Source organism: Mobula hypostoma, chromosome 4, assembly GCF_963921235.1.
Source record: "Mobula hypostoma chromosome 4, sMobHyp1.1, whole genome shotgun sequence".
Lineage (NCBI taxonomy): Eukaryota > Metazoa > Chordata > Chondrichthyes > Myliobatiformes > Myliobatidae > Mobula > Mobula hypostoma.
Genome location: NC_086100.1, coordinates 201,537,812 through 201,551,818, shown reverse-complemented (window position 1 = coordinate 201,551,818; position 14,007 = coordinate 201,537,812). Strand labels below are relative to the sequence as shown.

Genomic DNA, 14,007 nt, shown 5'->3' with positions numbered 1-14,007 from the left:
TCATTGATCAGAGTTACAGGGAAGTGGTCACTCCTAAATTGCAGGAGGTGAGTAGTTGGGTGATTATCAGGAGAAGGAATGGGAAGGTGAATAGGCAACTAGCACAGAGTACCTGTGTGGCCATTCTCCTCTATAATAAGTATACTGTTTTGGATACTATTGTGGGTTGACCTCCCAGGGGAATGCAACGAACATCAGGTTAGAGCACTGAGCATGGGTCTGTGGTGCAGAAGGAAAAGGGGGAGAAAAGGGGAGCGGTAGTGATAGGGGACTCGAGGGGAACAGACAGAAGATTCTATGTTCTTGAGCGGGACAACCAGATGGTATGTTGCCTCCCAGGTGCCAGGGTCAGGGACATCTCAGATTGCATCCACAACATTTTGGAGGGGGAGAGAGAGCAGCCAGGTGCCTTGGTACATATTGGTACCATGATATTGGAAGGAAAAGCAAAGAGGTCCTGAAGAGAGAACTTAGAGCTAGGCAGAAAGCTGAGAAGCAGGACCTCCACAGTAGCAATTTCTGGATTGCTGCCTGTGCCACGTGCCAGTGAGGGTAGAAACAGAATAATTTGGCAGATAAATGTGTGGCTGAGAAGCTGGTGCAGGGGGCAGGGCTTCAGGTTCTTGGATCATTGGGATCTCTTCTGAGGGAGGTATGACCTGTACAAGAGTGACGGGTTGCATGTGAACCTGAGGCTGTTAGGAAGGGGTTAAACTAATTTAGCAGGAGGATGGGAACCAGAGAGTAGGGACTCAGGATAGGATGGATGGTAAAAAAGAAAAGATAGCATGCAATTGGACTGTCAGAAAGGGTAGGCAGATGATAGGACAGAATTGCAGTCAGCAGGGTGAGTACCAGTGCATTAGGGATTCAGAATCAAAAAGGGTAGCAGATACAGTACTCATAGCGTTATATCTCAATGCACAGAGTAGAAGAAATAAGGTGGATGATTTTGTTGCACTTTTACAGATTATTGGGTATGATGTTGTAGCCATCACCGAATTGTGGCTGAAGGATGGTTGTAGTTGGGAGCTAAATGTCCAAGGTTACACATTGTATCAGATGGATAGGAAGGTAGGCAGAGGGGGTGGCGTAGCTCTGCTGGTAAAGAATGGCATCAAATCATTAGAAAGATGTGGCATAGGATCAGATGATGTTGTGGGCTGAGTTAAGAAACTGCAAGGGTAAAAGGACTATATATAGGCCTCCAAACAGTGGACTACAGATTACAAAGGGAAATAGAAAAGGCATGTCAAAAGGGCAATTTTATGATAGTCATGGGAGATTTTAACATGCAGGTAGATTGGGAAAATCAGGTTGGAAATGGATCCCAAGTTGAATGTCTAACAGATAACTTTTTAGAGCTGTTTGTCATTAAGCCTACTAGAGAATCAGTATATCGGATTGGGTGTTATGCAATGAACTGGAGGTGATCAGGGAGCTTAAGGTAAAGGAACCCTTAGGAAGCAGTGATCACAATATGATGAGTTCAACTTGAACTTATATAGAGAGAAAGTTAAGTCTGACATATTAGTATTTCAGTGGAGTAAAGAGAATTACAGTGGTATGAGAGTGGAGTTGACCAAAGTAAATTGGAAGATGTTGATAGGGATGACAGCAGATCAGCAATGGCTTGAGTTCTGGGAAAAATGAGGAAGGTACAGATAAATGTATTCCAAAAACAAAGAAATACTCAAATGGCAAAACAGTACAACCATGGCTGACAAGGGAAGTCAAAGCGAATGTAAAAGCAAAAGAGAGGGCATACAACAAAGCAAAAATGAGCAGGAAGTTGGAGGATTGGGAAGCTTTTAAAAACCTACAAAAAGCAACTAAAAGAATCATTAGGAGGGAAAAGATGAAATATGAAAGCAAGCTAGCAAACAATATCAAGGAGGATAGAAAAAGCTTTTTCAAGTTTATAAGAGAGATGAGAGTGGATCTAACATCGCTAGAAAACGAGGCAGGAGGAATAACAACAGGGGACAAGGAGATGGCATATGAACTGAATGAGTATTTTGCATCAGTCTTCACTGTGGAAGACACTAGCAGTGTGTCAGGTGTTGAAGGATATGAGGGAAGAGAAGTGAGTGCAGTTACTAATACAAGGGAGAAGGTAATCAAAAAGCTGAAAGACCTCAAGGAACATAAGTCACCCAGAACAGATGAACCGCACCCTAGGTTCTGAAAGAGGTAGCAGTAGAGATTGTGGAGGAATTAATAATCTGTCAAGAACCACTGGACTCCGGCAAGGTTCTAGAGAACTGGAAAATTGCAAGTGTCACTCCTGTCTTTAAGAAAAAAGGGAGGCAGCATAAAGGAAATTATAGAGCAGTTAGCCTGACCTCAGTGGTTGGGAAGAGTTTGGAGTCAATTGTTAAGGATGAGATTATGGAATACTTGGAGACACAGGATAAGTTAGGACAAAGTCAACATGGGTTCCTTATGGGAAAATCTTGCCTGACGAACCTGTTGGAATTCTTTGAGGAGATTACAAGTCTGATAGATAAAGGGGAAGTAGTGGATGCTGCATATTTGGATTTTCTGAAGGCCTTTGATAAAGTGCCGCACATGAGGCTGCTTACCAAGTTAAGAGCTCATGGTATTACAGGAAAGTTACTAGCATGGTTAGAGCACTGGTTGAGTGGGAATGAAAGGATACTTTTCAGGTTGGCTGCCAGTAACTAGTAGTGTTCTGCAGGGGTCGGTGTTGGGACTGCTTCTTTTTATATCAATTATTTAGTTGAAGTAGGTGGCTTTGTTGCCAAGTTTACAGATGATACAAAGGTTGGTGGACGGGCAGGTAGTGTTGAGACAGAAAGGCTGCAGAAAACTTAGACAGATTAGGAGAATAGGCAAGAAGGTGCCAAATGAAATACAATGTTGGAAAATGGGAAGAAATAAATAGAAACATAGAAAACCTACAGCACAATACAGGCCCTTCAGCCCACAATGCTGTGCTGAATATATACTTACTTAGAAATTACCTAAGGTTACCCATAGCCCTCTATTTTTCTAAGCTCCTTGTATCTATCCACGAGTCTCTTAAAAGATCCTATTGTATCTGCCTCCACCACCATTGCCGGCAACCCATTCCACACACTCACCACTCTCTGTGTAAAAAAAACTTAAACCTGACATTTCCTCTGTACCTACTTCCAAGCACCTTAAAACTGTGTCCTCTCCTGTTAGCCATTTCAGCCCTGGGAAAAAGCCTCTGACTCTGGATCAGCAAGTTTGCTGATGATACAAAGATTGGAGGTGTAGTAGACAGTGAGGAAGGTTTTCAGAGCCTGCAGAGGGACTTGACCATCTGGAAAAATGGGCTGAAAAATGGCAGATGGAGTTTAATACTGACAAGTGTGAGGTATTGCACGTTGGAAGGACAAACCAACGTAGAACATACAGGGTTAATGGTAAGGCACTGAGGAGTGCAGTGGAACAGAGGGATCTGGGAATACAGATACAAAATTCCCTAAAAGTGTCGTCACAGGTAGATAGGGTCGTAAAGAGAGCTTTTGGTACATTGGCCTTTATTAATCAAAGTATTGAGTATAAGAGCTGGAATGTTATGATGAGGTTGTATAAGGCATTGGTGAGGCCGAATCTGGAGTATCATGTTCAGTTTTGGTCACCAAATTACAGGAAGGATATAAATAAGGTTGAAAGAGTGCAGAGAAGGTTTACAAGGATGTTGCCGGGACTTGAGAAACTCAGTTACAGAGAAAGGTTGAATAGGTTAGGACTTTATTCCCTGGAGCATAGAAGAATGAGGGGAGATTTGATAGAGGTATATAAAATTATGATGGGTATAGATAGAGTGAATGCAAGCAGGCTTTTTCCTCTGAGGCAAGGGGAGAAAAAAACCAGAGGACATGGGTTAAGGGTGAGGGGGGAAAAGTTTAAAGGGAACATTAGTGGGGGCTTCTTCACACAGAGAGTGGTGGGAGTATGGAATGAGCTGCCAGACGAGGTGGTAAATGCGGGTTCTTTTTTAACATTTAAGAATAAATTGGACAGATACATGGATGGGAGGTGTATGGAGGGATATGGTCCGTGTGCAGGTCAGTGGGACTAGGCAGAAAATGGTTCGGCACAGCCAAGAAGGGCCAAAGGGCCTGTTTCTGTGCTGTAGTTTCTATGGTTCTATGGTTCTATATCCACACGACTAATGTCTCTCATCATCTTATACACCTCTATCAGGTCACCTCACATCCTACGCTGCTCCAAAGAGAAAAGGCCGAGTTCACTCAACCTATTCTCATAAGGCATGCTCCCCAATCCAGGCAACATCCTTGTAAATCTCCTCTGCACTCTTTCTATAGTTTCCACATCCTTCCTGTAGCAAGGTGACCAGAACTGAGCACAGTACTCCAAATGGGGTCTCACCAGGGTCCTATATAACTGCAACATTACCTCTCGGCTCTTAAACTCAATCCCAAGGTTGATGAAGACCAACGCACCATATGCCTTCTTAACAACAGAGTCAACCTGCGCAGCAGCTTTGAGTGTCCTATGCACTTTTATCCCAAGATCCCTCTGATCCTCCACGCTGCCAAAAATCCCTCTGATTCTCCAGCATATTTTCTAAATGGGGAGCAAGTCAAAAAATCTGAGTCACAAAGAGACTTGGGAGTCCTTCTGCAGAACACCCTAAAGGTTACCTGCAGGTAGAGTCAGTGGTGAGGAAGGCAAATGAAATGTTAGCATTCATTTCAAGATGTCTAGAATATAAGAGCAGGGATGTGATGCTGAGGCTTTATAAGGCACTGGTGAGGCTTCACCTTGAGTGTTGTGAACAGTTTTGGGCTCGTCATCTAAGAAAAGATGTGCTGGCATTGGATAGTCTTCACAAGGGATTCACAAGGATGATTCCAGGAATGAAAGGGTTACCATTCGAGGAACGTTTGATGGCTCTGGGCCTGTACTCACTGGAATTTAGAAGGATGAAGGGGGATCATATTGAAACCTTTTGAATGGTGAAAAGCCTAGACAGAGTAGATGTGGAAAGAATGTTTCCCATGGTGGGGAATTCTAGGACAAGTGGGCACAGCCTCAAGATAGAGGGGCATCCATTTAAAACAGAGATGTGTAGAAATTTATTTAGGTGAATTTGCGGAATTTGTTATCACAGGCAGCTGTGGAGGCCAGATCGTTGGATGTATCTAAGGCAGAGATTGAAATGTTCTTGATTGGCCACAGCATCAAAGTTTATGGGGAGAAAGCTGGGGAGTGGGGCTGAGGAGGGGAGACATAGATCAGCCAAGATTGAATGGCAGAGCTGACTCGATGGGCCAAATGGTCTCACTCTGCTCCTATGTCTGATGGAAAAAATTACAAAGATATTGCCATGACTTGAGGACCTAATGGAGAAAGATGGAATAGGTTTGGATTTTATTCCCTAGAGTGAAGGAGAATGAGGGGATATTTAATAGAAGTATACAAAATTATGAGGGGTATAAATAGGGTGAGTTTAAGCAGGCCTTTTCTGCTGAGGTTGGTTGAGACAAGAACTGGAAATCATGGGTTCGAGGTGAAAGGTGAAATGTTTCACATGAGGGGCATCTTCTTCACTTAGAGGGCGGTGAGAATGTGGTATGAACTAACAATGGAAATGGTCGATGCAGGTTCAATTGTAACATTTAAGAGAAGTTTGGATAGGTACATGGATGAAAGGGGTTTGGAGAGATATGGTCTTGGTGCAGGTGGAAGGAACTAGGCAGAAGTTCAGGTCAGCATGGACTGGATGGGCTGAAGGGATGGTTTCTATGCTGTATTATTCCTTTGTCTGTGACCCAACACCACTTCCTTCTGGACTTCAACATGCCCCAGATGATTAACAATCTCTTGATCTTCCATTTCATGGGATGGTTTTTGGGGAGAGAGAGGGGAGTTTGGGGTCTGGTTAGGTTTTAGGGACAGAGATGTGGGCATGGTTGGATATCGGGCTGTCAGACTGGCAAGAATATTGCTCAGAGTCCCATCGTCAGTGAGTCTGCAGCTCAAGGCCTGGAGTGCAGATCCTCATCCAGGGTCTTCATTTTTTGTTATTGGTGAACTTTGGGATCTTTACCCAGAATCAAAGCCCAGAGGTCGATTGTAGGTCCAAAAATTGCAGAAATTGTGGCCCAATGGCTGAAACCCTGAGTCTGGAAATCTTTGGGTCCACTGGGAAAGTTGAAGGCCCAACTTCTGTGAATCCAACAATCTGCTGGAAGCCCAAGTTCGATCCGAGTACTGGATTGAAGCCCAAAGTTCAATCGAAGGACTGAATCGAAGCCCAAAGATCGACCGGAGCACTAAATCGAAGCCCAAAGGTCGATTGGAGGACTGAATCGAAGCCCAAAGTTCAATCAGAGGACTGGATCAAAGCCCAAAGGTTGATCAGAGGTCCAGAAGTTGAGACACAATGATTAGAGCCTCCCTAGCTCTGGTGCTACTCTCTCACAAGCTCCTCTCTTTTTCAGATAAAATGCCTTGGATTTTCCTTAATCCTATTCACTGAGGACATCTCATGGCTCCCTTTGTCCCTACTAATTTCATGCTTCAGTTCTTTCCTGCTTTCTTTACATTACTTAAAGGCACTGTCCAATTTCTGCATCATGAAACTTATATGTGCTTCCTTTTCCTTTCTGACATCTCTCATCACATAAGATTCCTGAATCCTGGAATCAATCTATGGCTTCATGCATGGTTGATCGAGTCTTATCAATCTTATAGAGTTTTTTGAGGAAGTTACCAGGAAAGTTGATGAAGGCAAGGCAGTGGATATTGTCTACATGGACTTCAGAAAAGCATCTGACAAGGTCCCAGATGGGAGGTCGGTTAAGAAGATTCAGTCGCTCAGCATTCAAGATGAGGTAGTAAATAGGATTGGTCACTGGCTTTATAGGAGAAGCCACAGAGTGGTAGTAGATAGTGCCTCTCTGACTGGAGGCCTGTGCCTGGTAGAGTGCTGCAGGGATCAGTGCTGGGTCTGTTTTTGCTTGTCATTTATATAATGGTCTGGATGATAATATAGTAAACTGGACCAGCAAATTTGCATTTGTCACTAAGATTGGGGGCATAGTGGACAGTGAGGAAGGCTATCCTTGTGGCTACTGGTAATGGACAGTGAAGAAGGCTATCCCTGTGGCTATCAGTGGATAGTAAGGAAGGCTATCCTTATCTTTTCTCCAAGGAACGTGTCAGTCCTGAATTCTGATCAGCTGGTCTTTGAATGCCGCAAATGCCAGATGTGGTGTTGTCCAATAACAGCTATTTGCAATCTGTGCTCCTGCCAAAGAAAGTTGTAATTTGCCTTTCACGTAAGGATTTCACACTTTCCTCTGAGGTCCAGACTTTTCCTTATTCATATCTATCTTAAAACTTAAGGAGTTGCGAATAATGTTCCCAAAATTCTCTCCCACTGAAACTCCAATCACTGGCCAAGCTTGTTTCCCAATACAAGGTCAGGCATAGCCTTTCCACTAGTTGGACTATCTACAAACTATTTTAAGAAGGGATTCTGCCCAGCCTAAGCCTCTTGCAGTAAGGATGTCCCAATCAATACTGGAGAAGTTAAAAATCTGCTACAATTTTGTATTAAAAACCATGGGAGGCAGATCTCTTTTCCCCATGGTGGAAAACTCAAAAATGAGAGCATAGGTTTAAGGTGAAGCCGAATGTCTAAAGCAGGTTTATCAGGCAAGTTTTTAACCCAGAGAGCTTTAAGTGTCTGAAACATGCTGCTAGTGGAAGTAAAGGGAACAGGTACAAACGTAACTTTGAAAGAGACATCCAGACAGGCACATTTTTCAAGCTGGGTACAGAGGGATAAAGAACACATGTAGGCAGACATCATGGTCAGCCATGATACTGTGTGCTGAAAATTCACCACCCTTTGTCAACAGTCCTGAATAGTGGCTCTTTCAGTTGAAAGTGTGGTCGTTTGTTCCAAATACTTCATCTTGAGAAAACATTTTGCCCCATATCTACCCTGTTGATTCTTTTAAGAATTTGTTAAGTTGCAGTAAGTTTGCCTCTCATTCTTTTAATTTCTGAAGATGGAAGGATAATTCAATCTCTGATTCAGTCTTCCTTCAGAAAACAGAGCAGTCATCCCAAATTCCTTCTATCTTTTTGGTTTAGATCAAAACTGCACACATATGCCAGGAATGGCCATCCTATATAATTGCAGTAGGATATCCTCACTTTTATATTCAAATAGTCAGGCAATATTTGAAAAAATACCACCTGTCTTCCAAACTGCCTGCTCTACCTTCATGTTTTCGAGGACATGCGCAGCTTTGAACAGCACTTCCCAATCTCCTTACTGATGCTGACTAATGGGAGTTGATAGAGTTCACTTACCATTTGCTGCACTGGTTGGTTTTCCTTTGGAATAGATTAAATTGTTCTCAGTAATATCAGCATTTAGTTTTAGTGCTTTAATATTGATGGTTTTAGCTGTGAAATATAAAACATCAAAATGCAGTGAGTAAGCAACGATCTTGGGCTCACAATCCTTCTCCATCCAGAATTAACACGAGTTCAATGTGGAAAGCTTTTGATCATCTGAAGATCACTAACAACTTGTAATTCCCTGAAAAATCTATTTCCAGTGAATAATTAGTCAAGATACAATCTTAGAGACAAAGAGATGTTACAAGCCCTTTGGCCTAACGTGCCTATGACCACCAGATGCTTACTCAGGTTAGTCCTATTTGGCACATATTCCCCAACCTTCCCATCTAAAAAGGAAGTACACAATTACAAAATTATTCTTCTCCAGGGAGCCATGAACCCAAGAAACAGCAGCAGCAAGATCATCAACACTCAAATCCCTCTCCCCCCACACACACACAAAGAAAGATCAGGTGAAAAACACAGAATACTCACTGCACAATGTATAGGACAGGTATGTTCCAGTAAGGAGGAAGGACTAAGATGGCAAGTTAAGGGAATCTTGGATGTTAAGAGAACATAAAAAAATAAGAGTAGCCGTCTGGCCTATCAAGCCTGCCCCGCCAGTCAGGAAGATCATGGTGGTGAATTTAGTCAAAAGGAAAAGGAATCATATGCAGGAAGCTAAAACTAAAACAAGTCCCTAGAGAGGCAGGATTAAAAAGAATCTGAGGGCACTTTATTCTTACATTAAAAACAAGAAGATAATGAAGGAGAGTGCAGGACCACTCAAGGATAAAGGAAGGAATTTCTTTTGCAATCACATGAGAGAGATACTGAATGTCCCGGAGCCTGTTTGTCGAGTAGCGGATGGAGTTCAATCCTGAAAAGTATGAAGTGATTCACTCTGGAAGATCAAATTTGAGGGGAAAATACAAGATTAATGGTAGGATTATTAGCAGTATGGAGGAACAGAGGGATCTTGGAGTCTGCGTACATAGATTCGTCAAAGTTGCCATGCCAGTTAATAGGGTTGTTAAGAAGGCATATTGTGTGTTGGCCTTCATCAGTCAGGGGATTGAGTTCAAGAGCCGTGATGTAATGTTATAGCTCTATAATAGTTCCAAAGTTCAAAGTAAATTTATTATCAAAGTACATAATGTATGTAACTCTCACTTCGGCTAGCGGCTCAATATAGGGGGTGATAACACCCGGCCCGGCCAAACTTAAGAAATCTCGTTTGGGTTGATGCTGCGTGATGTGTCCCCTGTTACAAATCAGTACCCCGAAATAACAAACAGTACACAATATGCGATTAAACAATTAAGCTTTATAATTCTTACTTTGACTATATGGTTAGTAAAGAAATGAAAAAAAGAAAAAAAAGAGCCCAATCTTATTAAACAGTCTGTTGCGCAATGTTGGAGCTCACTGATAAGTCGATCGTCCACCATCGACCTCCTTTGATCGTCGCTGCCCTCTGGACCCTCGCTCACAAGTCCATTCTGTCCGGCGGTCTACCAAATCTCTCCAATTGCGTCTTCTCTCCTCATTTCTCCCCGACAAAAGACTGCGAAAAGTCTCCTTCCAGATTCACAAGACAGAGCAACAGTCTCCTGATTGGCTAACATGCATATCACAGTCTGTTATCTCCAGCCATAAACCTAACATTGCTGCTTCAGAGAAACCATTACCTCAGTAGTGAACATTACAAAGCCATTACATTAGCAGTGAATCCTTACATGTATATGTCACAATATGCATGTTACATGTATGTCACCATATACAACCCCGAGATTCATTTGCTTGCGTCATTCACAGTACATACGAAGAAACACCATAGAATCAATGAAAAACCACACACAACCTCATATAGTGGGCATGCGCCGGTCGTGCATGCAGCCTGTTACAGCCGTTCCAATCAGATTCTTACTCTTTTCTTCTTACTTTTTAACACGTTATTTTTTGTATTTTTTTTTCACGGTTACATGTCAAAGCTGCACCCTCTCTAACGTGCTGGTAGAGAGAGTTTTATTTGGGTTTTTAGCGCTGGAAATAGTTACATCCCGTCATGCAGGACAGAAGCATGGTCGCATTGTTCATTCCAGGGACCAGCTGCTTGCACTAATGCCGGCCGGTTTAGCGAGCAGAGCGGCGGACACCCCTGCTGAAATCTGGAGGAAAACACACAGAGGATGCAGAGGGGGATCACAAAGTCGAGGAAAGAGGACCGGGTCGAGACAACAGAGACTTATGGAGAAGAGGAGTTTGCTGGGGAATAAAATGGACGAGTTCACGGCGCTAGCCGGGCATCAGAGAACATTTCAGGAGGGCAGTGTTATGTGTTTCACTGGTACGGGGCTGCACGAGGACATACCCGATCAAAACTTCTCCATGGACAGCTTCCAGACCGTTCCGGCTCACCGGAAGTGCACTGAGAGCGGTAAGCGTAAAGGAGTTGGGTGCTTACTGTTCTGGTTAACAACAGATGGTGCAATCTGGGTCATATTACGATTGAGGAACGTGTTCGTAGACCAGATATTGAACTTTTTACTGTTGGACTTCGGCCACATTCCACCGAGATACAACACTGGGCAGCACGGGGAGTCGTTCCTGCCTGCGGCCATCGAACTTGCAGCTCCTCCCGTGGAGGGTCAGACACCCCGAGCCAATAGACTGGTCCTGGACTTTTTTCCATCTGGCATAGTTTGCATTTTGTTGTTTGATTGTTTGTGGTTTTTGTATTCTTGGTTGGTGCGGCTGTAACGAAGCCCAATTTCCCTCGGGATCAACGAAGTATATCTATCTATCAAAATGGACGAACTCATGTGCAAAAGACAACAAACTGTGCAAATACAAAAAGGAAAATAATAATAAAAAAATAAGCAATCAATAAATATTGAGAATCAGAGATGAATAGTCCTTGAAAGTGAGTCCATAGGTTGTGGGAATAGTTCAATGTTGCTTGAGTGAAGTTGAGTGAAGTTATCCCTGCTGGTTCAAGAACCCAATGGTTGAGGGGTAATAACTGTTCCTGAAGCTGGTGGTGCGAGTCCTGAGAATTCTGTACCTCCATCTTGAGAAGACAGCATGGCTTGGGTGGTGGGAGACCCTTATGATGGATGCTACTTTCCTGCAAAAGCGCTCCTTATAGATGTACTCAATAGTGGGGATGGCTTTCCTGTTTAAGATAGTGCTATTGAAGTTGTGTGACAGCTTACTGGTAGTTCAGAAGGCAAGAAATATGACTAAAAACCTTTTCTGAAGTAAATTGTGGTCAACTATCACCGCAATGTAGAAGCAAGTGGAAGGTAAACTAATTCTGTGACGGGGTCCTGAATTACCCCTATGAACTGTGCTTTTGAGAAGAGAGAGAGAGGTATTTAACACCGACATCTTGTTTTTAAGAAAGAGAGAGAGAGAGACTAGGACTGCTCACAGTTTGTTTATACTTTCCCAAGGACATTGCCTGCTTGTACGTTCTTACAGACAGAGAAAGGAGGAGCTGTTTGAGTGGCAGTTGGTACTCAGTACAGGGAGATAAATAGAAGGTCAGATGATAGACCGGAGACACATGGTTTTTGGACACAGAATGAGCTTTGTTGCGCCCACAGAAAAAGTGGGTTTTGGAGGATTGATTAGGCAGATCGATCAGTGGCTCTCGCAGTGTTAACAGGGCATGACCGGTGGGAAGTTATTTGTGTGTCCAACCCTCACCTGGGTTGATAGCTCCACCACAGAAGAACGGTCCCCTTTGTTGTGGTCACAGTCGGTGACTTTTAAAGGATTTCGGAGGACAATGGGAAGATCGACTGCGTCAGCTCATCTGAAGACTCAAATCTCTCCCTCTCTCTTCATCACTACTCAACTCAATACCACGAACTGAACTGAACTTTACTCATCATCGTAAGACTATCTATTTACCCCTAGACTTGAAGAAGCTTGGTTTTCATATATTTCCACACTTACTGATATACTTACTTATCATTGCTAATCTGTTTGATTTATCTGCATTTATTTTACTGTATTGCGTAGTGTTACATACCCCGTAACTGGGTTGCCAAACCAGCAGAAATGGACCACTCAGTTGGAGTGTGGATTACTAGAACTAAGAAAGTTTTATTAAAGAAACAAGTAACACAGTACTCTAATAGTAAGGATACAAACGCAACAGGTTAGCAATGAATAAACACACATGTACACAGATCTAGGATAATAGGATCAATCAAGCTCTATCGTCGTCTAGGGGTAAATGACCAGTTTCAAAGTGACGCAAAATTCAGTTCAATTGAGTTCAGTTCAGTTTACAGTAATCACTGTCGCCGTGGGGGAGAGAGAGAGAGAGAGAGCGAACGAATATTCAAAATCGGATTCCCAAACAGACCTTCGATATTGCTCACAGGCAGCTTTCGGGCGAGCCCTTTGTAATGTCTTCTGAAGTCACTGACTGTGATCCCTCCATGTCAGATACGATCGTTCTTCCGCAGTGAACCCAGCACCCAGGCAAGGGTGGACACACACACCAGGTTCCTGCCGATCCGTACCTTTCTACCCTGTGCGTCTCTGGCTGGTCCCATGACCAGACCTCCAACAATTCCCCCCGACTTGCGGGAAGTGCACCGCTTCTGGGGTCTCGTTACCTCGTGGTGTCGTGTGTGTTGCCTTAGCGAACGTGTCCCTTTTTATCCCCCTGCTGGGGTATCGCCTGTCCATATCACTTCAAACAGTTCAGGGTTCAAACGGAGCCGCTCTTGCCTACCGGTGTCTCCTTCCATTAAACCCTCTCTCTCTTCATTAACATTTCCAAAATGCCGCTCCATTGTCTTATTTATCTCTCTTTCTCCTGAAGACAGGTGGCAGATCAACTGTTGATCCCACTGGTGCCAGCACAGGACAGTTAACATCTTAATCTATGTGTACTTTTGTAACCCTCTTTTGTCACAGTAGTTACTAATAAATACCATTAGTTAATAGCAATACTGGACTCCAAAGTGTTTTCCATTTCTGTTGGTACTTTAACCCGTCACGGGGTTTGTGTCAATTTGAAGGATAAGCAGTACTGATGTACCACAAAGCTGAAGCACAATGTGTTCAAGATATCATGGCAGACAGAGTCACTGTTGGAGTGAACGATTTGGAGAGGAGTTGATGTGGAAGAGTTTCAATGCCCGTCCTCCTAACCTGGGTGCGAGGCTGGATCACTCCAAGAACCAAGACAATTTAGTGAGATGAAGAACGCCTTTGGGATGTGCAGCCTGTGTGTGTCCCTGTGCCGGGTGCAGGTCCTAGAGGAGGCACTACCCCGTGCTTGCTCAGGTAGACTGGAAAGTACGAGTGTCAGGACTGGAGATGAGGGTTGGGCTGATTTTGCTTGCTCTCCCACACTATTCATTCCTCTCTCTGTGGCACCAAGACTGTGGACTGTTCCGGCAACTAGTCTCTGTGACTTTCTCGGCATGTTTGCCCCTCTAATATGATGAACTGAGATCGAGGCCTGGATCTACTCTGGCTGCTTGGGGGAGTGGATCTAAGGACACAATCTGGTTCAATATGCTGTTGTTTGCACCTATTGTTTGTCTGTTGAGCATTTTTCCCCCTCCTTCTTAGTGTAGTGGTTATGGT

At 43.6% G+C, this 14,007-nt stretch overlaps 1 protein-coding gene across 1 annotated transcript in view; it reads right to left on the bottom strand.

The window, feature by feature from the left end:
• Positions 1 to 14,007, bottom strand: part of LOC134346012 (uncharacterized) — a 166,641-nt gene that overhangs the window by 74,558 nt on the left and 78,076 nt on the right. The window contains exon 6 of the mRNA XM_063047352.1: positions 8,353 to 8,448. Within this exon, the coding sequence (XP_062903422.1) occupies positions 8,353 to 8,448 (96 nt within the window). The remainder of the gene's footprint in view (positions 1 to 8,352; positions 8,449 to 14,007) is intronic.